This window comes from Hyperolius riggenbachi, chromosome 10 (assembly GCF_040937935.1).
Source record: "Hyperolius riggenbachi isolate aHypRig1 chromosome 10, aHypRig1.pri, whole genome shotgun sequence".
Classification (NCBI taxonomy): domain Eukaryota; kingdom Metazoa; phylum Chordata; class Amphibia; order Anura; family Hyperoliidae; genus Hyperolius; species Hyperolius riggenbachi.
In genome coordinates this window covers 268,692,877-268,718,933 of record NC_090655.1, presented here as the reverse complement: position 1 = coordinate 268,718,933, position 26,057 = coordinate 268,692,877, and the positions used below count along the sequence as shown (strand labels likewise).

Genomic DNA, 26,057 nt, shown 5'->3' with positions numbered 1-26,057 from the left:
TCCTTGTGTCCCCCAGCATTGTTTCTGTATGTAATGTCCTTCAACCCAGTAATGCAATTTCTTTCCTAGTATAGCCACGCATCCCCCTCCCACACACACACACACGGGTCCCCCAGCATTGCCAATATCCTCTAGTATGTAATGTAATTTTATCTGAGGGACACCACAAGCAGAGGATTCTGGGAGTCACCGGGAAGATGATGAAGCTGTTGGGAGTTATGGGAAATTATCCAGTAACAAGGGGTGTGTCTGGGTAGTGATTATAGAATTGTGTGGGTCAGGTTCCTATAAGGTGTCAGGATGTCACCGTCTATTTCTCCATGCAGGAGTGGCAGTATAGAGAAGGACAACAAGGACTTCTACGAGGACATCAGGATGGAGAATCAGCCGCCACTCGCATCACCAGGTAAGAGGAGACTTTCACTTCTTACAAAAGAGAGGGCAGTATGGAGGCTCCTCCTAGCTCCCCCCATAATCTGCTAAACACATAGAGACAATGCATTCAGTCAGTGTGTGTGTTTCCTACAGATGTATCCAGTAGCAGAAACCCATCAGAGAGATGTACAGGTCCTTTTTATTCCTGGGATTGTCCACCTAGATCCCCCATCATCTGATAAACACATAGAGACAATGCATTCAGTCAGTGTGTGTGTTTCCTACAGATGTATCCAGTAGCAGAAACCCATCAGAGAGATGTACAGGTTCTTTTTATTCCTGGGATTGTCCACCTAGATCCCCCATCATCTGATAAACACATAGAGACAATGCATTCAGTCAGTGTGTGTGTTTCCTACAGATGTATCCAGTAGCAGAAACCCATCAGAGAGATGTACAGGTTCTTTTTATTCTTGGGATTGTCCACCTAGATCCCCCATCATCTGATGAACACATATCCACTGTATTCATTCAGTGTGTGTTTCCTACAGATGTATCCAGTAACAGAAACCCACCAGAGAGATGTACAGGTCCTCTTTATTGTCAAGATTGTCCACAGGAAGACCACACCAACCCCCACCATTATCAGGTAGATGTGGCTAAAAGTCCCCAGAGACCACCACCTGTGCGACATTGTTTATTTCTGCATATGCTGCTATCTGTGTTCACAATTTAAATTATCTCTCATTTCTTGTACTCAGGGCAGAAATCTGATGTGTAGAAATGCTGGAGTTACAGAGGAAGAAGAAGAGACATATGTGAGGAGTGATCATCAGTCTATGGTGAAGGGTGACATGATGGGGACAGCTATAGATGAGTACCATCTTACAGAGAGCAGATCAGGTGAGTAATCAACATTAAATATTGAATATCTTTAGTTATTATGACTGTGTCGCTTCTCACAGACTGGCATATTAGGTTTTATTCTATCTACTCCTGTTAGAGTTTTGGCATCTAAAACAATTATTCTAGAATGTATTTGCTTACTATCTTACTAACAATAACAGTACAGACACCCTGATGGCTTTGGAGTATGTTCTGTGGAGAGAAATGCCATACTGTATTGCAGTAGAAATGTCATGCTGATCAGGTGAGAACTTTGCAACTCACAGGTGCAATAAACCTGAAAGGAGTTGTATCTATTTAAGTTCATGTCAGATATCAGATGCTTTAGACTACTTATTTTCCTGGCGCCAGGACATAAAATGGTTAACAGAACACACAGACACAGAAGATGTGAGCACAAATTATGCTGGTTCTTTACTACAGTTGCTTTCCTTATATCCTACTCAATACAGGATTTTGCTCATGCGCAGTATATCATCATATGTCACCATAATTACAGAAAGTCATGTGATTTACGAGAATTAACACAGTTCAATGATCACGGGGAAAACATGTTATTTATGACCTTCCAGGTGTCCCCATTTGGGTTTTGCCCAGCAAGAAGAATTTGGCTATCCAGCTCTTCCTGCACAGATGTGTGTGGGTGGATGATTGTTCTATAGATACATTAATATCACACTGAATAGATACATGAGGCACAGACTTAGATACATGTATGCTTGTATATGAAATTGATCTATATACTAATATATATACATATATATATATATATATATATATATATATATATACATATATACATATATACCTACATATCCTTTCAGTCCCCCCTTTGGTCATTTCTTCCAAAGGAAGAAGATGACCATACTAAAGCCAATACCTAGAACAGGCAGAGCTAGCATCACAGTGGGCAAAATTTTGGTCGAAGTCTCCTAATGGTCAAACCACGAATAGCTATTTGGTAAAGTACTCATAACAAAGAAAATGATTAACTAACCTGTAACCTTAAATAATCAATTAAACAATGTTGGCCAATCTAATGGCCGAACAAATCAGAAAAATCAGAAAAGAACCAAATCAGAAATTATTCAGGAAAAAACCCAATAATTATTTTTCCTGATGCAGATCAGAACTAAGAACAATTCTCTTTCCTGATGTAATTTAGTAAAAATCTTATGCGGACTGGATGCACGGAGCACGCTCATGTGTTTAACTTAGCCTGCGGCAGGAATATTTCTCTTCAATCAATATAAGAAGCTTTCTTATCTCAGCACTTACTCCAAGAGAAACTTCCATCTGCTCTATTTTAGAAAAGGCTTGTCTAAATACTAGGCCTCAGGTAGGCCAGGGTCAAAAACCCTTATGATGGCAACTAACTCAAGCATAAGGTGGCTATATTTGGGAGATGGTGGTCTTGACTCGACAACCGTTTGTGAGGCATGGCAAACTTCTCACCTTCCATCAGCCATTGTACTCCAAGCTATCTCTGTATCCTTTACTCTAAGTCACACACTCCTGTTAACCCAGGGGGTGGATACCAACCCAACTACAATCATACTCAGGTCTTAATGCCCAGAGTACAGAGGCTGAGGTCAGAAATACAGGAGTACTGCCAGAACTCACCAAACAAATCAAAACGTAGCTACAGGCCTCAGTACAGGACATATTTGTGAGAAGGAATGCACAGATCACAGCAGGAGACTTAGGGAACAAGGCTACATCAACATCTCTGGCCTTCCAATTAATTGTCCCATATTAAATATACCAATCAGGTTGCTCAAGGCAACTGTGTTGCTGTGAAATTGTAGTCCATCACACCAATCATACCGACCAAAGCCTGTTATGCCTGTTCAGACAAACAGATACAACTCTGATTTAACAAGGGAAGGGAATGTTAACTTTTTACCACAGTAATGGTAAATATCTATACAGACACACTACAAATCAAAGCAGAAAAAGATGTAACTAATAGCAACCGCTGCCATAGATACTCTTTCAAGGTCAGGACTAACAGGACAACTGTAATGATGGCTACCTTCAGATTTGACTATGCTAGACAGACTCTGCTAATCACACATATGGACACTCACCAACTATATTCACAATCAGGATAGGACAAAATATAATACTCTAGCAAAGCTTAGCAAGACAATTATGGCCAACTTGAATCTACTAAAGACCAAGGTACCAAAAATAGGAGACTTGTACCCTGAAAATTGCCCACTGAGATCAGGTCTGCTGAATTATATGTGTAGCAACACGTATGCATATGTATGTAGATATATATATATTTTTCTGTCTGATAAATATACAATTTTATAGTTATCTGGGTTGAAGAAAGATGTGTGTACATAAAGTTTAACCAAAACAAAGCACCACACCGGCCCATTTCACTGCTGGTCCAGAGGAAGGCGAAAAACCCTTATAAGGCATAGTGTAATTAGCCCCAGAAAGGGAAAATTCCTTCCCGACTCCAAAATGGCAATCAGAAAAAATCCCTGGATTATCAGCATTTGGCCTTATTTAGTAATTGAGATAAAAAATATCAGCTCATTACATATCAACCCATTATCTAACTTACAAAAACCTAATCCTAATTCTTTCCTAAAGGATGATATAGCAGAGATGAACGCTGTTACTTATTCAGAAAACATCATTAACCCATAATGTGATTTACAACTAGCTCTCTTTCTATAATATCCTTAATATAGTGACCCACCCCTCATAGCAGCTGATTCAATCATTGATCTAAGATTGGCATTGAAAATATCCAATCCTTGATCAGACAAGTGAACCCTATCCGGGCGGAATAAGTTAGGCCGGGAACCCTCAAGTTTATTATGCCAATAAGAAAAAACCCTTATAGCTGGCAGGGATCTACATCATTCCCACCCAACTGACAAATAAGAATGTCTGGCATAGGAAATTTCCGCATTAAAGAAGTAACCCTACCAAAAAACATATTCCAAATCATCCCTCTAATACTGAACCAATAGATCATAAAGTTATTTTTAGATAACCCAAGGTTGTCCCCATAGCTACTATTAATAGCTTTCTTACGAGCCCAATACACATAAGAATGTCCCACAATCCATACAATCTTCCTGGGTCTGAGATCCAGATCTTGTTCCATTCTTCAACAGATGACACAAGCAACCTTGAAACTTTTATCAGAGCATGCGTTACTGTCCACCTGATGAATAGTCTCTTTTTTTCTTGGGATTCAGGACTTAGTCGAACTATTTCACCCAACTACAGTGGATCCAGTAGAAAATCCTTCTGTAAAAGATAGCCTCAGGATAGCTTCTGATCAGAGACTCCCTTCTGGATGGATTCCTCTGGATGGATTACTTCCGGATGGACTCTGGTCAGGTAGTCATCCTCCTCAGGATAGATGTCTGGCAAGTTGTTTCTGAAAGAATAAAGAAAAATGTGCGAGTATCATGTTTTTCCCAAAAATCCACTAAATCATTTATTTTTCCTAGTATTTGTAATACTAATATGATTCATACTCTCCACCATGAACTTCAAAACATACTTAGCGGATCTTTCTATGATCCTAACGGATCTCTCGCAATACCCCGTTCGCATGACATCGTGTCGCTGTACCCGTGCGAGTATGTGACTCCATACATGGCAGAGAGGATAAATTCCCAATGAATTATTACACCACATTTCATTCTTCCATTACAAGTCACACTCTCTCTTTTAGGTAGCCCTAGGCAGGGCTCTTTTCTTTTTTTCAGAACTTAGGTGGCCTGGGCAGGGCTCTTTCCCCTCTTTGACCATACATTAAAGTTATTTTAATGTCTGGTCAGAATTAGTGAAAGGCTAATATGAGCAGGGTCACAGTACAGCGGAACAGTGGCCAGCACTGTCTCCCTGTAATAGGGTTGGGTCCCCTTTCAGATTTAAAGCTACAGACATACAAAGAACATCTATAGTAGGGCTGCACGGTTTTTCGGTTTCAAACCGAAACCGCGGTTCGTGGCAAGACGATCTGCTGATCGTCAGTAAACTCGGTTTTTTCGGTCCACTGTCAGTACCTTGTGTCTGGCCCCGCTGTGCGCGGATTGGCCAGAAGCAGTGAATATTTATGAGTGTTAATGAGCGGGGGGGCGGATCCACTTGAGCGAGCGGCCGGGCACTGCAGCTTTACCAATCACTGGATAGCGATGGAATGACGGCAGCGGTAGGCAGAGCGTACAGCTCCGCCTACCGCTGCTGTCATTCCATCGCTATCCAGTGATTGGTAAAGCTGCAGTGCCCGGCCGCTCGCTCGAGTGGATCCGCCCCCCCGCTCATTAACACTCATAAATATTCACTGCTTCTGGCCAATCCGCGCACAGCGGGGCCAGACACAAGGCAGTGTTCTCCCTAGGTTCAAACAGGTGGGCCCAGGTAAGATCAATTACCGCCCGGCTGCTTTCCTGGCTGTTATCACCCCCCTGTCAGGGTGCACCGGGCTTGCTTGAAAAAAAAAAGCAAGCAGCGCTGTTCTGAAGTCAGTCCCTGTACTGCTCCGCTTTGTTGTGCATGAGATCTCGCGCTTCCCGGCGAGCTCGTGCCTTCATTGGCTCAGCCTCTTACTGCCGCTGAGCCAATGAAGGCACGAGCTCGCCGGGCAGCGCGAGATCTCGTGCACAGAGCGGACTCGGAGCAGTACAGGGACTGGCTTCAGAACAGCGCTACTTGCTCTTTTTTTTTTTTTTTCAAGCGAGCCCGGTGCACCCTGATAATCGGGCAGGGGGGTAATGACAGCCCACTATAGTGCGACTGTGCAAGGCTCAGCCGTCAGTCTGCACTCTGCAGAGGCGCGCAATACAGGCTGCCTCTGCGTGCACGGACACTGACTGTCCGTGCAAGCTTGAAAGTATGCGTATATCGTCCTAACATGAAACGCCCACCACCCTAAAGTTTAGAGGAAAAAAAAAAAAAAAAAAAAAAAAATCGGGGAAAAATCGAAATTGCAATCTCTGAGAGAAAAATCGCAATTTCGATTTTTCCCTAAAATCGTGCAGCCCTAATCTATAGTGTCCTTTTCCCCATAGTGCGCTTAAGGTACTATACCTATGGTTGTCCCCGAGACACACTTCTATAGGCACACATACAAAGAACAGCACTACAGAGACTAGGCCAAGGCCTCCTTACTAAACAGGCACTGAACTACAGATCAAGCAGAATTGAAATCCTGTCAGAGGTAAAGCTTCTAATCAGTACACTATAAAACAGTGTATTTTTTTTCCTAGAGTCTTCAGAACAGTGAAAAATCCATAAAATAATTGTCATACCAACATCAAATGATTCTGCAGTTTGTCAAAAAAGTTCAAGCACTAAAATAAGCTATTTTCCTAAGGATGAAAAAATGTACTTATTTTCCTATGCTGAGTGTAAGGACGGTGGGCTTACAAAAAAACCCCATATATTCTCACTAAAAACACGAGTGACTTAGAGTCAGAGCTTTAAACAGCACTCTCCTAATATATGTCATTAATTACATACACACAAAGATGTTGTGTCACCCGGAGAGGAAATGTTAATTTAAAGGAGATGGATTTTGTTAACAGGAAGGAGATGGATTTATGAACAGGAAGAGGGGTTATTAAGGTCAAAAACCCCACTATTGGGAAAGAATTCCCATAATCTAAAGGGTGATATGAAATAAACAGCAAGTGTAACCCAGAACTACACATGCGATCTTAATTGACCTAAAACTGTATACCTGTCCTGACTATTTAATATGTCCTCAATGTTTTCCATAAATTTTCCCAAATGAATATGGCTTTCACAGTTTCACAATATCCACTAAAATATAAGTACAAACAGTATACAATGCATCATTATTTTTCAATAGTTGCATGGCATTTAGAAATATTGAAGTTACAATAACTGTGCTTTATCAGTATGGCTTGGAGGAGGAGCAAGCTGAGAGAATTCGTTCAACTGGGTGACCAGGCCAGTGAAGAATTAAATTAGACACAGTTTAGTTACAACAGCACGTAACACTTCAACAATGAGTTGCAAACATCATTAACTGCCTTTTCTGCTGCGATTTATAAAAACATACAGCCTACCAACTATGATACGATATTCAAGAAGGATTTATCCATGGAGAACTATTGAGTAAATCATTTGAATCTATATGCTTCAAAGTTACAGGCTATATAAATTCTGTCCAAATATGAACATTATTCTAACAAACTTATGGCAAACTACCATGCCATGGGGAAATGATTTAACTCTACTCACTTGTATAAGTCTGGGTGACAAACGCCATTACTCAATTAACCCACTTTAGACCAAGGGAATTAGGTTGTACTAAAACTCAATTCTCTTTACACTATGAAACTAAGGTAACACGGTGACGTAGAAGCCAGTGCTCTCGCCTTGCAATGTTATTCAAATCTCTGCCTGGTTAACATCTGCCAGGAGTCTGCATGTCCTCCCCGTGTCTGCATGGGTTTCCCCCAGGCACTCAGTTTCCTCACCCGAAAAAAACCACAGACAGTTGGTATCAATTAATTTATCTAATTTAATTTAAGGATACTAAGTTTCAGGAGAAAAATCATTCTTATTAAAAAACTTCCTATACTAGACTTGTGGATTTATTTAGAGACTGCCACGTGTGTAGTGAACACAGAAGCAGGTATATTAAAGAAAGATAGGGACAAAAGAAATATATATATAAATTATTCACTGTTTCAAATACTCCAATAATATAAATCATAGAATACATATATACATATGTATGTATACATGCATACAGATATACGGTATATTCAGAAAGACTTTTAAATGTACTTTTTTCCTCTGCAAAGTAGTACGTTAGTTCCTCTTTTTTCTGCTGGAAGAAGAAAAAAACCCACAAGCAGGTGTTTTGTGCAGCCACCCGGAAACACCAATTAAAGAAAAAAAATGAATCCTTTGTCACAGAACCGGACCTATTTAGATACAATTTAACTCTTTTATTTCTACCTATTAAGAATACATCCGTATATATGCAGAAATCATTTATTAACAGAGAAAAAGAGATAAAAATACTACTATTTCATAAGGCAAATATACCTGACATTACTCCATACATACGGCCATATATGTTTTCTAATTAATCTAATGTTTAATGTTAAACCCTATTAGATTAAAAAGTAATAAACTTTTTACTTCCTCATTTCTGTCTTCATTTTTACCCTTTCAAACTTAAAGGGGAATTCTAACACTATTTAATAAAACAACTTAAGTATTTCTGATTATTTCAAAATTACATCTGCATTTATCTAAAAATCATTACCCATAGCTCTGCAGTATCTGTCTAAATAGAATAACTAATTTAAAGAAGTAATTTCCTAATGAGAAAGAAGAAAATCTATTTTATGAGGCACCTATACCCATAGTTTCAACACATACTTTCACGGGTGAACTAAGGCGCTGCGGGCCCTGGTGTAGGTTTTACATTAGGGCCCCCCCCCCTCAAGAACTCTATACATAGCAATTGATACAGCGCATCAAAACTTACCAAAGGCAACCACAGTGTCAGGGGTGCAAGAAGGGGACTATTCAAAGTATCTATAGAGTATCTATAGAAGTGATTATTACCACTACAGGATCAATAGAGAGCTAATACTGTGATAGAGGGTGGACCCTTTGGGGCCCTTCTGGACCAAGGGCCTTGGTGCGGTCGCTACCCCTGCACCCCCTATTACTACGTCCCTGCGGGTATCACCTCTCTACCATACATCACAAGCATGTACTCAATACAATCTCTCAATTTACACACATATGTGTCAGTTCACACACAATAAATATGAATACATTATGATACATGTTATTTTATAACTAGATCCTAATTTACAGGAATTACATTACTATATTTCTGAAATTTTCCTCTTACAGAAAGACCTATGCAAAATGATACATGTATAATTCAGATAATTTCTGACGGTCAATGTACAAATCTCAGTATAACCAGATATTTGTTAAATATGGCATCTGAAACCAGTTTTGTACGTACATAGAATTTATACTGTAGATTTTGATAAGTGACCGTTCTTATCCGAATTACATGAGTGTCTTTAATATTAATATTTCTAATCATCTCTCAGAAATGCAGTAAGGATCTTATATCCTCGCTTGCACAACCAGACGGAAAACATACATAAAACACACATTACTAGTCAAGATTAATACACAAACAAGACAGACTTGGACATATATAATTCTAATCACCGTTAGACATAGTTCTTTAACCAATTGTATATGGATTGAACTATTATTCCTTTCTCCCCCCCAAGGAAATGACAGCCCAAGACTAATATACTATATTATATTCTAACCAAGAATGAACAAAATATTTTTCTCCCAGATATTCTGGCAACATAAAGGTTCATAAATCTCATCTATTTATACTGTAATTTATTGGCCCTCTATTAAATCTATGTGTCAAATATAAGATATTGCCGTACCAATAGACAATTCTTATCTAGATAAATTATAATTTATATATTTTTAAAATATATCAACACTATTTTTATCAATAACTAATATTTTTCAATAATTCTATCTATAATTCCCATCTCATGAGAACAAAACAAACTTTGTCTAGGGATTTTATCTTTCTACAACCTATCTAAATCCAAACTGTTTCTCAGAATTTAATAACTTTTTTCTTAACCTTACTAATAAAACAGATTATTATTTACAAAACAAACGCAGACAAATAATCTAAAACATCTGAATCTTATCTGACATTATAAAAACCTTACAAAAATAACCTATAATAAACCCATTCAAAACCTAAGAAGAACTACAAGTACCCAGAAATCCATACCATATGGTGCCCTGTTCATTTCCCAAATGAACCCTATTTTCTTACCAAAAGAAAATAATTTATTGAAGTTGATCAGACTTCAAATTTGTTAGATTTTTCCCCCAAAAAATCTATATTTCCCTTAGACCTACTAAGAGAAGTGTAATAGACTTACCAAAAGCCCCTTCTCCCTAATAATCTTTTTTTTTTTTTTTTTAAACTAAGGCCTTCTAAAAACCTTATAACCTATATAATTAAAATTATACTATCAAAAAACACAAACTCCAACACCGGATTCGTTTTGGTATCAACAGAAATTTCACATAAATAATATAGACACCTCTCTCCTTAAAAAAATAAAAAGAGAAATATAGTCATATTACTTACGTGATTTCTGAAGAAGACCATCCGCGGCGAGCCCTTAGCTGAAAGGAGTTGTATCTATTTAAGTTCATGTCAGATATCAGATGCTTTAGACTACTTATTTTCCTGGCGCCAGGACATACAATGGTTAACAGAACACACAGACACAGAAGATGTGAGCACAAATTATGCTGGTTCTTTACTACAGTTGCTTTCCTTATATCCTACTCAATACAGGATTTTGCTCATGCGCAGTATATCATCATATGTCACCATAATTACAGAAAGTCATGTGATTTACGAGAATTAACACAGTTCAATGATCACGGGGAAAACATGTTATTTATGACCTTCCAGGTGTCCCCATTTGGGTTTTGCCCAGCAAGAAGAATTTGGCTATCCAGCTCTTCCTGCACAGATGTATGTGGGTGGCTGATTGTTCTATAGATACATTAATATCACACTGATAGATACATGAGGCACAGACTTAGATACATGTATGCTTGTATATGAAATTGATCTATATACTAATATATATATACATACATATATATATATATATATATATATATATATATATATATATATATATATACATATATACCTACATATCCTTTCAAAACCTACCATTACAATGATAGACTGGTCAGAGGGAAAACAAGCAAAATCAGGAGGCAATCAAATAGAGCCACTCACTAAATTATATTTTTATCTCATAAGGGCCGGTTCACACTGGGCACTTCTGCAGTGCTTTGCTGATCACCAGTGATCAGCCTTTGACATTGCAAACCAGGGTTCGAATCTTGGCTAGGGTCAGTACCTATTCAGTAAGGAGTTCAAGGCAAGACTCCCTAACACTGCAGTGTGGCCTCTTGAGCGCGCCCCAGTGGCTGCAGCTCTTGAGTGCTTTGAGTCCGACAAGAGAAAAGTGCTATACAAATATTCGGATTATCATTATTATTACTTCTCACATTCCCTGTGTACATAGTGTGTTTATACCTCATTACAGGCACACTGTGCAGTCACATTACACACATCACACCCCTATTACTTCTCACATTCCTTGTGTACATAGTGTGTTTATACCTCATTACAGGCACACTGTGCAGTCACATTACACACATCACACCGCTATTACTTCTCACATTCCCTGTGTACATAGTGTGTTTATACCTCATTACAGGCACACTGTGCAGTCACATTACACATCACACCCCTATTACTTCTCACATTCCCTGTGTACATAGTGTGTTTACACCTCATCACAGGCACACTGCGCAGTCACATTACACACGTCACACCCCTATTACTTCTCACATTTCCTGTGTACATAGTGTGTTTATACCTCATTACAGGCGCACTGTGCAGTCACATTACACATCACACCCCTATTACTTCTCACATTCCCTGTGTACATAGTGTGTTTATACCTCATTACAGGCACACTGTGCAGTCACATTACACATCACACCCCTATTCTCACATTCTCTGTGTACATAGTGTGTTTGCACCTCCTTACAGGCACACTGTGCAGTCACATTACACATCACACCCCTATTACTTCTCACATTCCCTGTGTACATAGTGTGTTTATACCTCATTACAGGCACACTCTGCAGTCACATTACACACATCACACCCCTATTACTTCTCACATTCCTTGTGTACATAGTGTGTTTACACCTCATCACAGGCACACTGTGCACTCATATACAAATAATAATATACAAATCTACAAAGACTACAGTGGGCACTTAAGAGGTAATACCAGACATTTTATCCAGTAATTCTGCCTCTTCCTCCCAATTTGGTGTAAGAAACTGACACTTCTTGTAACTATGGCGACACATCCATATGACATCCATCCTTTACATCTCCAACAACTGTCTGGGGACTAATAATAATAAAGATAACAATCATTCATATTATCAATCATTACACAATGGGATGCATCTGTAGAATAGAAATAGACACTACCATACCACTACTATAAGAATGCATCTGTAGTTGAAGATGTTGTTCAGTAACAGAGAAAAATAATAACACTACTACTATTAGATGGCTGAGTGCAGTTGATTCCACAGAGGCTGCAGTTAGACTATTCACCACAAGATGGCAATACAATAACATTTGTAAAGTGCTGTTCTCCGATAAGACTCAAAGCGCATAGTTATGTCTTAGTTCATTACAAGGTTGCAGGCTGGACTGTTTTACAGAGGAAATAGATGGGTGTTCATAAGTGCCAGACTAAACAGAGTTTGAACTTAAATGCTTCTAGGGATGGAGCTGTCCTGATTGGGTGTGGCAGGGAGTTCCAAAGTGTAGGAGCAGCATGACAAAATGCTCTGTCTCAAAAGGTTTTGAGGTGGACTCTGGGGGTGACCAAGATGTTACATCCTTTTGATCTAAGATTGTGGAGGAGTTATGAAGTTCAATAAGTCCTTTAGGTATCCAGGGCACAGATTGTGCAAGGTTTGAATGTCAATAAGCCAATCTTAAAAGGAATTCTCCATTTTATCGGTATTTTATCAGTAGCCAGTTGAGTGAGCGAAGGGTTGGTGTTATGTAACAATGGAGGGATTGGCTAGTTAACAGCCTTTAAATGGCATTCTGTACTAATTGCAGGCAGTACAGGTCTTTGTTTGGCCTGAATAGAGAACATTGCAGTGTCCAGCCTTGATGTGATGAAGACATGAACTAGGTTTGGAAGATCTGCTGGAGGAATGAGGTGTTTAATCCTTGCAATATTACTTAGATGAAAGAAGGAATGTTTCACAACAGCTAAGATTTGATTGCTGAAGCTTAATTCCCCATCAGTCAGTACTCCCAGACTGTGCACAAAGTCTGAGTTGTTCAGGTCTGAGCTTCCTATTAGAGATGTCGCAAACCTCCGATTTTCGGTTCGCGAACTTCCGCGGAAGGTTCAGTTCGCGCGAATGTTCGCGAACCGCAATAGACTTCAATGGGGAGGCGAACTTGGAAAACACTTATGCTGGCCAGAAAAGTGATGGAAAACATGTTTCAAGGGGTCTACCACCTGGAGGGGGGCATGGCGGAGTGGGATACACGCCAAAAGTCCCGGGGAAAAATCTGGATTTGATGCAAAGCAGCGTTTTAAGGGCAGAAATCACCTTGAATGCTAAATTGCAGGCCTACAGTGCTTTCAAACATCTTGCATGTGTATACATCAATCAGGGAGTGTAATTAGTGTACTGCTTCACACTGACACACCAAACTCACTGTGTAACGCACCGCAAACAGCTGTTTGTGTTGTGACGGCTGTGGTGGACTACTGTGCAGTGCGCACCATGGCGAGATTGCTCTTCCTCACTCAGTGATGTCTGGTTAGGTAATGTCTGACTGCCTTATCAACTTTCGATGGTTCTTTCTCTACCATTGTTAAAACTTACATCTATTTTTTTTTACATTACATTTTTTACTTGCTGTTCAGTACCTGCAACGAGAATCCATTATGGAGGGCAAGTCTGCCATTGTGACCAAGGGTAATGGCGGGGGAACCCTTCCTGGTGTGATTCCGGTCTGGAGTTGTAGCCTAACAAACGGCTACTACCACACATCCAGGCAAGGAGGGCAGCAGGCATGCCCGCCCAGAGGTAGTGACCAAAAATAACAATACAGGACTCAGGAGGACTTTTGAGGCCCTAATTGTAATGAATCAACTTTATATCCTTTAACGAGAATCAGTAATGGAGGGGAAGTCTGATGGTGCCTTCACTGCAATTCACCAGGTTGGTCTCCGGCGAGAATCTGTTATGGAGGGCAAGTCTGCCATTGTGACCACTGACCAAGGGTAATGGCCGGGGAATCCTTCCTGGTGTGATTCCCGTCCGGAGTTGTAGCCTAACAAAAGGCTACTACAACACATCCAGGCAAGGAGGGCAGCAGGCATGCCCGCCCAGAGGTAGTTTCTCCAAGATGATCCGGCACAGCTCTTTTAATCAGAAAATTATTTTATTGGATCATAAAAATACAAACATTAAAGCTGCATAGTGGCTACGGTCCACCGTTTCGGACCATCACAGTCCTTGTTCACGTCACACAGCCAAATGAACAACTGCAAGCATGTTTCTTATATAGTCAAAGCTATGACATAGCAACCAATCAGAGAAAGCTATGCAAATTACTGGACCTGTTGGGGAACTGCAGGGCTTGTCCACAAAGGGTACCGCCCTCCCACTCCATTGGTCAAACATTTTGAAATGCATGATGTCATTGCAGCAACATAAACATGTAAATAGAAACGTTTCTAACTCTGATCTGATGCACCTATTAAACAGATAAAATGATCCAAGGAGGAATCCAGGGCATCATGATGCAGAGGGCATGGGCATGGATGTGTCATACACAGTGTAAAACTGTAAATAAAAGTACTCCGAGCGCTGCCCGCTGTCGCCATGGCAACCACCGTCACATGACAACCAATGCGGAAAGACGTATACAATGACGCCTCTACAGGCGTCCTATTGCCATCGCGATGCGGAAAAACATACGCATAGTACACGTATAAAAATACGGAACTGACACAGACAAAAATACGCATGCCCAATGCTATCAATGGGTGACCTGGATTCAACCCATAAAATAACACCCCTAGTTCTATCATGCATAGTAAAAAAGTGCAAAAGAACCTATGATACATGAATGACAATGAGGAAAGGACCCAAAGGACACCCCCACCCCAAAACAACAGACCCAGAGCTGTCGCCCCGAGGTAGTGACCAAAAATAACACAACACTTTTGAGGCCCTAATGTAATGAATCAACTTTATATCCTTTAACGAGAATCAGTAATGGAGGGGAAGTCTGATGGTGCCTTCACTGCGATTCACCAGGTTGGTCTCCGGCGAGAATTTGTTATGGAGGTCAAGTCTGCCATTGTGACCACTGACCATGGGAAATGGCCGGGGAATCCTTCCTGGTGTGATTCCGGTCCAGAGTTGTAGCCTAAAAAACGGCTACCACCACACATCCAGGCAAGGAGGGCAGTAGGAAGGCATGCCCGCCCCAAGGTAGTGACCAAAAATAACAATACAAGACTCAGGAGGACTTTTGAGGCCCTAATGTAATGAATCAACTTTAAATCCTTTAACGAGAATGCAGTGAAAGGTAGGCAGTGACTGCAAACAGCCGTTTGTGTAGTGACGGCCGTGCTGGACTGGTGCGCACCATGAGAGTGCAGGTGATGGTGGCTTTACAGCCCATATGGTCGCCTGGCTGATGTAGCTGAATATCCAGCTGATCAAATTTGGTCTGACCACAATGAAGCAACGACCTTATTATCTTTGGTGTGCCACCCCCACCCGAGACACTCATATAGCCGAGACACTCATATAGAAGTCATTGCTTCATTGTAATACGCAAGCTCCTTCACCGCGGCAAGGTAATGATCACGAAGAGGGATGGGCAAATGTACGTGCTTTTTTTTTTTGCAGCCGCCCGCAGTGCAGCCACAAATATTAGGCAGGCATGTACACGCACCAGAAAAATTAGTATAGCGGCTTTCAGGAATCCGCCTAGAGTCCTGGACCCTGTTGGTGGTGGCGGAGAAGGCAGTCAAGCGGCCTGCAGGCAGAGATACTGTGTGTGGGGGACTAACTTAGTCTTCGGTCGGGCAGTAGCCCTCCGGGATCCATGCCGCATTCATTTTGATAAAAGTGAGGTACTGAACACTTTCGTGACTTAGGCGACTTCTCTTCTCAGTGACAATGCCTCCAGCTGCACTGAAGGTCCTTTCTGACAGGACACTTGCGGCAGGGCAAGAGAGAAGTTGGATGGCAAATTGGGACAGCTCTGGCCACAGGTCAAGCCTGCGCACCCAGTAGACCAAGGGTTCATCGTCGCTGCTCGCAGTGTCTACATCCAAAGTTAAGGCCAGGTAGTTGGCTACCTGCCGGTCCAGGCGTTGGTGGAGGGTGGATCCCGAAGGGCTACGGCGAGGCGTTGGACTAAAGAATGTCTGCATGTCCGACATCACCCTGAGATCGCTGCAGCGTCCTGTCCTTGCCTGCGTGGACTTGGGAGGAGGAAGATTACTGCCAGTGGTACCTTTATTGCGTTGTGCTGTCACATCACCCTTAAATGCATTGTAAAGCATCATTGCCAGCTTGTTTTGCAAGTGCAGCATCCTTTCCGCCTTCTGTTGAGTTGGTAACAGGTCCACCACTTTGTGCCTGTACTGAGGGTCTAGTAGCGTGGCCACCCAGTACACGTCATTCCTCTTGAGTTTTTTGATACGTGGGTCCCTCAACAGGCTGGACAACATGAAAGAGGCCATCTGCACAAAGTCAGATCCAGACGTCCTCATCCATCTCCTCTTGCTCTTCCTGAGCGATGTCACGTAAGTCCTCTTCCTCCCCCAGCCACGAACAATACCACAGGAACGTGGAGCAGCACAAGCCCCCTGTGACGGCTTCTGCGGTTGTTCTTCTGCCGCCACCTCTTCTTCCTCCTCCTCCACAGAAACACCTTCCTCATCATCCGAGTCTGACTCTTCTTCTTCCCCACATGACTCCTCTTCTTCCTCCTCCTCCCCCCTCTGTGCTGCCGTAGGTGTTGAGGAAACATCTGGTTCGGATGAAAATCGCTCCCACGACTCCTCGTGCCATATCTGTTCTTCTTCACGCTCCACCACTCTACGCACGGCACGCTCCAGGAAGTAAGCGTAGGGGATCAAGTCGCTGATGGTGCCTTCAGCGCGACTCACCAGGTTGGTCACCTCCTCGAATGGCCACATGATCCTGCATGCATTTTGCATCAGTGTCCAGTTCTGTGGCCAAAACATCCCCATCTTCCCAGATTGTGTCCTTCTACTTTAAATGTACAGGTACTGGGTGACGGCTTTCTCCTGGTCTAGCAGGCGAGAGAACATGAGCAGGGTAGAATTCCAGTGAGTGGGGCTATCGCATATCAAGCGTCTCACCGGCAAGTTGTTTCTCCGCTGAATGTCCGCAAAGCACGCCATGGCCGTGTAAGACCGCCTGAAATGCCCACACAACTTCCTGGCCTGCTTCAGGACGTCCTCTAAGCCTGGGTACTTTGACACAAATCTTTACACGATCAGATTCAGCACGTGCCATGCAGGGTTAATGTGTCAGCTTTCCCAAATTCAAAGCGGAAAGGAGATTGCTGCCGTTGTCACACACCACGTTGCCGATCTCCAGCTGGGGCGGGGTCAGCCATTGCTCCACCTCTTTGTTAAGAGCAGCCAGGAGCTGGTCCAGTGTGACTCTCCGCTTTGAGGCAAGACATGTCTAAAATGGCGTGACACCGTCGTACCTGGTATGCAGCGTAGGCTCTAGGGAGATGGAGCTGTGTAGCTGGAGAGGAGGAGATGGCAGCACCACTAAAGTTGAACTGCCACTCAGCCAAGGAGGAGGAGGAGGATGACAGCGAAGAAGATGTAGCAGGAGGAGAAGTAGAGGAGGTGGCAGGAGGCCTGCCTGCAAGCCTTGGAGGTGTCACAAGTTGGTCCGCTGCGCAGCCACTTACTCCCTGCTTGCCATCGGTCACCAGGTTGACCCAATGGGCTGTGTACGTAATGTAGCGGCCCTGCCCGTGCTTGGCAGACCAGGCATCCATGGTCAGGTGGACCCTTGACCCAACGCTCTTCGCAAGAGATGACACCACTTGCCTCTCAACTGCACGGTACAGTTTGGGTATGGCCTTTTTTGAAAAATAATTGCGTCCTGGTATCTTCCACTGCGGTGTCCCAATGGCCACAAATTTACGGAAAGCTTCTGACTCCACCAGCTTGTATGGTAATAGCTGGCGAGCTAATAGTTCCGCCACGCCAGCTGTCGGACGCCGGGCAAGAGGGTGACTGGCAGAAATTGGCTTCTTCCGCTCAAAGACTTCCTTCACGGACACCTGGCTGCTGTGGGCAGAGGAGCAGGAACCGCTCAAGGGCAGAGGCGGTGTGGAGGAGGGTGGCTGTGAAGGTGCAAGGGAGAAAGCGCTGAAGATGATGCACTTGAAGGAGGAAGAGGAGAAGGAGGGTGGCTTGTCTTTTGGGTGCTGCTTTTCCTCAGGTGTTCTTCCAATAGCTGTTTGTGCCTTTTCTCCAGGTGCCTTCGTAAGGCACTTGTCCCTACGTGAGTGTTGGCCTTTCCACTGCTCAATTTTTGCTGGCAGAGACAACAGATGGCTTTGCTCCGATCTGAGACACACAGGCTAAAAAAATGTCCAAACCGCTGAGCCCCTCTGGGGTGATGGCACTATGGTGGCATCAGCAGCTGACCTTGAAGGGCATGTTGGCTGGCTGTCCATAGCTGGTGATACATGGTGCCGGACACTGCCCCCAGCTGTTTCTGAGGACGAGCTCCCTCTGCTTCTTTCATGGACTCGTCTCCTCCTACTCCTCTCTGACTCCCCCTCTGAACTGTACCCCTGGTCATCTCCTCTATTGGGAACATACGTGGCATCCGTATAATCGTCATCATAATCCTCCTGCCCAGCTTCGCTTTCCTCAGACACCTCCACAACTGCACCAACACCAGGTACTTCATCATCCCCCTCCTCACACATTACGTCCATACTATCGCCACCTAACTTAGATGTATGAGGTGGTGTAACTTGCTTAGCGCCCTCATCTTGTTGTAGCAGTATTGGCTGTGAATCAGTGATTTCCACACCAAATAACTCCTTTGAAGTGTCAAATGCAGCGGATGTGGTGCTTGTAGTAGCGCTGGTGGCTGCGGCAGATGAGGTGTTCTGTGTTAAGTAGTCAACCACGTCCTGACAATTTTGGGAAGTGATGGCACGTGCCTTCTTCTGAGCACTGAACTTTGGGCCAGGTCCGCACGAAATCACATCAACACGACCTCGCACAGACCTGCCAGTGCCAGGTGGCCTTCCTCTGGGTCTGCCTCTACCTCTTCCTCTACATGGTTTGTCCATTTTGTCCATCTCGGAGGGATGCTAGGTATATGCAGTTAGGCGGGTTCACTGAACACAAAGGTAGTTATATGCAGTGAGGTGGGTTCACTGAACACAGAAGTAGTTATATGCAGTGAGGTGGGTTCGCTCAACACAACAGCTAGGTATATGCAGTGAGGTGGGTTGACTGAACACAAAGGCAGGTATATGCCGTGAGGTGGGTTCACTGAACACAAAGGTAGGTAGATGCAGTGAGGTGATTTCACTCAACACAAAGGTAGTTATATGCAGTGAGGTGGGTTCACTGAACACAAAGGTAGTTATATGCAGTGAGGTGGGTTCACTCAACACAAAGGTACGTAGATGCAGTGAGGTGGGTTCACTCAACACAACAGGTAGTTAGATGCAGTGAGGTGGGTTCACTGAACACAAAGGTAGGTAGATGCAGTGAGGTGGGTTCACTGAACAGAAAAGGTAGTTAGATGCAGTGAGGTGAGTTCACTCAACACAAAGGTAGTTATATGCAGTTAGGTGGGTTCACGGAACACAAAGGTATTTATATGCAGTGAGGTGGGTTCACTCAACACAAAGGTAGGTAGATTCAGTGAGGTGGGTTCACTCAACACAACAGCTAGGTATATGCAGTGATGTGGGTTCACTGAACGCAAAGGTAGTTAGATGCAGTAAGGTGTGTTCACTCAACACAACAGCTAGGTATATGCAGTGAGGTGGGTTCACTGAACACAAAGGTAGGTAGATGCAGTGAGGAGGGTTCACTGAACACAAAAGGTAGTTAGATGCAGTGAGGTGGGTTCACGGAACACAAAGGTAGTTATTTGCAGTGAGGTGGGTTCACTCAACACAAAGGTAAGTAGATGCTGTGAGGTGGGTTCACTGAACACAACAGCTAGGTATATGCAGTGAGGTGCCTTCACTGAACCCAAAGGTAGGTAGATGCAGGGAGGTGGGTTCACTGAACACAAAAGGTAGTTAGATGCAGTGAGGTGGGTTCACTGAACACAAAGGTAGTTATATGCAGTGAGGTGGGTTCACTCAACACAAAGGTCAGTAGATGCAGTGAGGTGGGTTCACTCAACAAACAGCTAGGTATATGCAGTGAGGTGGGTTCACTGAACACAAAGGTAGGTATATGCAGTGAGGTGGGAGCACTCAACACAAAGGTAGGTAGATGCAGTGAGGTGGGTTCACTCAACACAATATCTAGGTATATGCAGTGAGGTGGGTTCACTGAACACAAAGGTAGTTATATGCAGTGAGGATGGTTCACTGAACACAAAAGGTAGTTAGATGCTGTGAGGTGGGTTCATTGAACACAAAGGTAGTTATATGCAGTGAGGTGAGTTCACTCAACACAAAGATAGTTATATGCAGTGAGGTGAGTTCAATTAACCCAAAGGTAGTTATATGCAGTGAGGTGGGTTTACTGAACACAAAGGTAGTTATATGCAGTGAGGTGGGTTCACTGAACACAAAGGTAGTTATATGCAGTGAGGTGGGTTCACTGAACACAACATCTAGGTATATGCAGTGAGGTGGGTTCACTCAACACAAAGGTAGGTATATGCAGTGATGAGGTGGGTTAACTAAACACAACAGATACTAGTAGGTATATGCAGTACTGGGTAGTACAATGTACAGCTCCCTGTCACACACACAGGTAGTGTGAAGTGTCAAATGCGGCGGATGTGGTGCTTGTAGTAGAGCTGGTGGCTGCGGGAGATGAGGTGTTCTGTGTTAAATAGTCAACCACGTCCTGACAATTTTGAGAAGTGATGGCACGTGCCTTCTTCTGAGCACTGTTCTTTGGGCCAGGTCCGCATGAAATCACACCAACACGACCTCGCACAGACGTGCCAGGTGGCCTTCCTCTGGGTCTGCCTCTACCTCTTCCTCTACCTGGTTTGTCCATTTTGTCCATCTCGGAGGGATGCTAGGTATATGCAGTGAGGTGGGTTCACTGAACACAAAGGTAGTTATATGCAGTGAGGTGGGTTCACTGAACACAAAGGTAGTTATATACAGTGAGGTGGGCTCACTCAACACAAAGGTAAGTAGATGCAGTGAGGTGATTTCACTCAACACAAAGGTAGTTATATGCAGTGAGGTGGGTTCACTGAACACAAAGGTAGTTATATGCAGTGAGGTGTGTTTACTAAACGCAAAGGTAGGTAGATGCAGTGAGGTGGGTTCACTGAACACAAAAGGTAGTTATATGCAGTGAGGTGGGTTCACTCAACACAAAGGTAGTTATATGCAGTGAGGTGGGTTCACTCAACACAAAGGTAAGTAGATGCAGTGAGGTGGGTTCACTCAACACAACAGCTAGGTATATGCAGTGAGGTGGGTTCACTGAACACAAAAGGTAGTCAGATGCTGTGAGGTGGGTTCATTGAACACAAAGGTAAGTAGATGCAGTGAGGTGGGTTCACTCAACACAACAGCTAGGTATATGCAGTGAGGTGGGTTCACTGAACACAAAGGTAGGTATATGCAGTGAGGTGGGAGCACTCAACACAAAGGTAGGTAGATGCAGTGAGGTGGGTTCACTCAACACAACAGCTAGGTATATGCAGTGAGGTGGGTTCACTGAACACAAAGGTAGGTATATGCAGTGAGGTGGGAGCACTCAACACAAAGGTAGGTAGATGCAGTGAGGTGGGTTCACTCAACACAACAGCTAGGTATATGCAGTGAGGTGGGTTCACTGAACACAAAAGGTAGTTAGATGCTGTGAGGTGGGTTCATTGAACACAAAGGTAGTTATATGCAGTGAGGTGAGTTCACTCAACACAAAGGTAGTTATATGCAGTGAGGTGGGTTCGCTGAACACAAAGGTAGTTATATGCAGTGAGGTGAGTTCACTCAACACAAAGGTAGTTATATGCAGTGAGGTGAGTTCAATTAACCCAAAGGTAGTTATATGCAGTGAGGTGGGTTTACTGAACACTAAGGTAGTTATATGCAGTGAGGTGGGTTCACTGAACACAAAGGTAGTTATATGCAGTGAGGTGGGTTCACTGAACACAACAGCTAGGTATATGCAGTGAGGTGGGTTCACTCAACACAAAGGTAGGTATGTGCAGTGATGAGGTGGGTTAACTAAACACAACAGATACTAGTAGGTATATGCAGTACTGGGTAGTACAATGTACAGCTCCCTGTCACACACACAGGTAGTGTGAAGTGTCAAATGCGGTGGATGTGGTGCTTGTAGTAGAGCTGGTGGCTGTGGGAGATGAGGTGTTCTGTGTTAAATAGTCAACCACGTCCTGACAATTTTGAGAAGTGATGGCACGTGCCTTCTTCTGAGCACTGTTCTTTGGGCCAGGTCCGCATTAAATCACACCAACACGACCTCACACAGACGTGCCAGGTGGCCTTCCTCTGGGTCTGCCTCTACCTCTTCCTCAACCTGGTTTGTCCATCTCGGAGGGATGCTAGGTATATGCAGTGAGGTGGGTTCACTGAACACAAAGGTAGTTATATGCAGTGAGGTGGGTTCACTGACCACAAAGGTAGTAATATGCAGTGAGGTGGGTTCACTGAACACAAAGGTAGTTATATGCAGTGAGGTGGGCTCACTCAACACAAAGGTAAGTAGATGCAGTGAGGTGATTTCACTCAACACAAAGGTAGTTATATGCAGTGAGGTGGGTTCACTGAACACAAAGGTAGTTATATGCAGTGAGGTGTGTTCACTAAACGCAAAGGTAGGTAGATGCAGTGAGGTGGGTTCTCTCAACACAACAGCTAGGTATATGCAGTGAGGTGGGTTCACTGAACACAAAGGTAGTTATATGCAGTGAGGTGGGTTCACTCAACACAAAGGTAGGTAGATGCAGTGAGGTGAGTTCACTGAACATAAAGGTAGTTATATGCAGTGAGGTGGGTTCACTGAACACAAAGGTAGTTATATGCAGTGTGGTGGGTTCACTGAACACAAAGGTAGTTATATGCAGTGAGGTGGGTTCACTCAACACAAAGGTAGGTATATGCAGTGATGTGGGTTCACTGAACGCAAAGGTAGTTATATGCAGTGAGGTGAGTTCACTGAACACAAAGGTAGGTAGATGCAGTGAGGTGGGAGCACTCAACACAACAGCTAGGTATATGCCGTGAGGTGGGTTCACTGAACACAAAGGTAGGTAGATGCAATGAGGTGGGTTCACTCAACACAACAGCTAGGTATATGCAGTGAGGTGTGTTCACTGAACACAAAGGTAGGTAGATGCAGTGAGGTGGGTTCACTGAACACAAAGGTAGTAATATGCAGTGAGGTGGGTTCACTGAACACAAAGGTAAGTAGATGCAGTGAGGTGATTTCATTCAACACAAAGGTAGGTAGATGCAGTGAGGTGAGTTCACTGAACACAAAGGTAGTTATATGCAGTGAGGTGGGTTCACTGAACACAAAGGTAGTTATATGCAGTGAGGTGGGTTCACTGAACACAAAGGTAGTTATATGCAGTGAGGTGGGTTTACTGAACACAAAGGTAGTTATATGCAGTGAGGTGGGTTCACTGAGCACAAAGGTAGTAATATGCAGTGAGGTGGGTTCACTGAACACAAAGGTAGGTAGATGCAGTGAGGTGGGTTCACTGAACACAAAGGCAGGTATATGCCGTGAGGTGGGTTCACTGAACACAAAGGTAGGTAGATGCAATGAGGTGGGTTCACTCAACACAACAGCTAGGTATATGCAGTGAGGTGGGTTCACTGAACACAAAGGTAGGTAGATGCAGTGAGGTGGGTTCACTGAACACAAAAGGTAGTTAGATGCTGTGAGGTGGGTTCACTAAACACAAAGGTAGTTATATGCAGTGAGGTGGGTTCACTGAACACAAAGGTAGTTATATGCAGTGAGGTGGGTTTTCTGAACACAAAGGTAGTTATATGCAGTGAGGTGAGTTCACTCAACACAAAGGTAGTTATATGCAGTGAGGTGGGTTCACTGAACACAAAGTTAGGTAGATGCAGTGAGGTGGGTTAACTCAACACAACAGCTAGGTATATGCAGTGAGGTGAGTTCACTGAACACAAAGGTAGGTAGAAGCAGTGAGGTGGGTTCACTGAACACAAAGGTAGTTATATGCAGTGAGGTGGGTTCACTCAACACAAAGGTAAGTAGATGCAGTGAGGTGGGTTCACTCAACACAACAGCTAGGTATATGCAGTGAGGTGGGTTCACTGAACACAAAGGTAGGTATATGCAGTGAGGTGGGAGCACTCAACACAAAGGTAGGTAGATGCAGTGAGGTGGGTTCACTCAACACAACAGCTAGGTATATGCAGTGAGGTGGGTTCACTGAACACAAAAGGTAGTTAGATGCTGTGAGGTGGGTTCATTGAACACAAAGGTAGTTATATGCAGTGAGGTGAGTTCACTCAACACAAAGGTAGTTATATGCAGTGAGGTGGGTTCACTGAACACAAAGTTAGGTAGATGCAGTGAGGTGGGTTCACTGAACACAAAGGCAGGTATATGCAGTGAGGTGAGTTCACTCAACACAAAGGTAGTTATATGCAGTGAGGTGAGTTCAATTAACCCAAAGGTAGTTATATGCAGTGAGGTGGGTTTACTGAACACAACAGCTAGGTATATGCAGTGAGGTGGGTTCACTCAACACAAAGGTAGGTATGTGCAGTGATGAAGTGGGTTAACTAAACACAACAGATACTAGTAGGTATATGCAGTACTGGGTAGTACAATGTACAGCTCCATGTCACACACACAGGTAGTGTGAAGTGTCAAATGCGGCGGATGTGGTGCTTGTAGTAGAGCTGGTGGCTGCGGGAGATGAGGTGTTCTGTGTTAAATAGTCAACTACGTCCTGACAATTTTGAGAAGTGATGGCACGTGCCTTCTTCTGAGCACTGTTCTTTGGGCCAGGTCCGCATTAAATCACACCAACACGACCTCACACAGACGTGCCAGGTGGCCTTCCTCTGGGTCTGCCTCTACCTCTTCCTCAACCTGGTTTGTCCATCTCGGAGGGATGCTAGGTATATGCAGTGAGGTGGGTTCACTGAACACAAAGGTAGTTATATGCAGTGAGGTGGGTTCACTGACCACAAAGGTAGTAATATGCAGTGAGGTGGGTTCACTGAACACAAAGGTAGTTATATGCAGTGAGGTGGGCTCACTCAACACAAAGGTAAGTAGATGCAGTGAGGTGATTTCACTCAACACAAAGGTAGTTATATGCAGTGAGGTGGGTTCACTGAACACAAAGGTAGTTATATGCAGTGAGGTGTGTTCACTAAACGCAAAGGTAGGTAGATGCAGTGAGGTGGGTTCTCTCAACACAACAGCTAGGTATATGCAGTGAGGTGGGTTCACTGAACACAAAGGTAGTTATATGCAGTGAGGTGGGTTCACTCAACACAAAGGTAGGTAGATGCAGTGAGGTGAGTTCACTGAACACAAAGGTAGTTATATGCAGTGAGGTGGGTTCACTGAACGCAAAGGTAGTTATATGCAGTGTGGTGGGTTCACTGAACACAAAGGTAGTTATATGCAGTGAGGTGGGTTCACTCAACACAAAGGTAGGTATATGCAGTGATGTGGGTTCACTGAACGCAAAGGTAGTTAGATGCAGTGAGGTGGGTTCACTGAACACAAAGGTAGTTATATGCAGTGAGGTGAGTTCACTGAACACAAAGGTAGGTAGATGCAGTGAGGTGGGAGCACTCA

At 43.5% G+C, this 26,057-nt stretch overlaps 1 protein-coding gene across 1 annotated transcript in view; it reads left to right on the top strand.

The window, feature by feature from the left end:
* LOC137537186 (uncharacterized) overlaps window positions 1-26,057 on the top strand; it is a 274,266-nt gene that overhangs the window by 186,002 nt on the left and 62,207 nt on the right. The window contains exons 13-15 of the mRNA XM_068259298.1: window positions 327-406; window positions 927-1,024; window positions 1,137-1,278. Of these exons, the coding sequence (XP_068115399.1) occupies window positions 327-406; window positions 927-1,024; window positions 1,137-1,278 (320 nt within the window). The remainder of the gene's footprint in view (window positions 1-326; window positions 407-926; window positions 1,025-1,136; window positions 1,279-26,057) is intronic.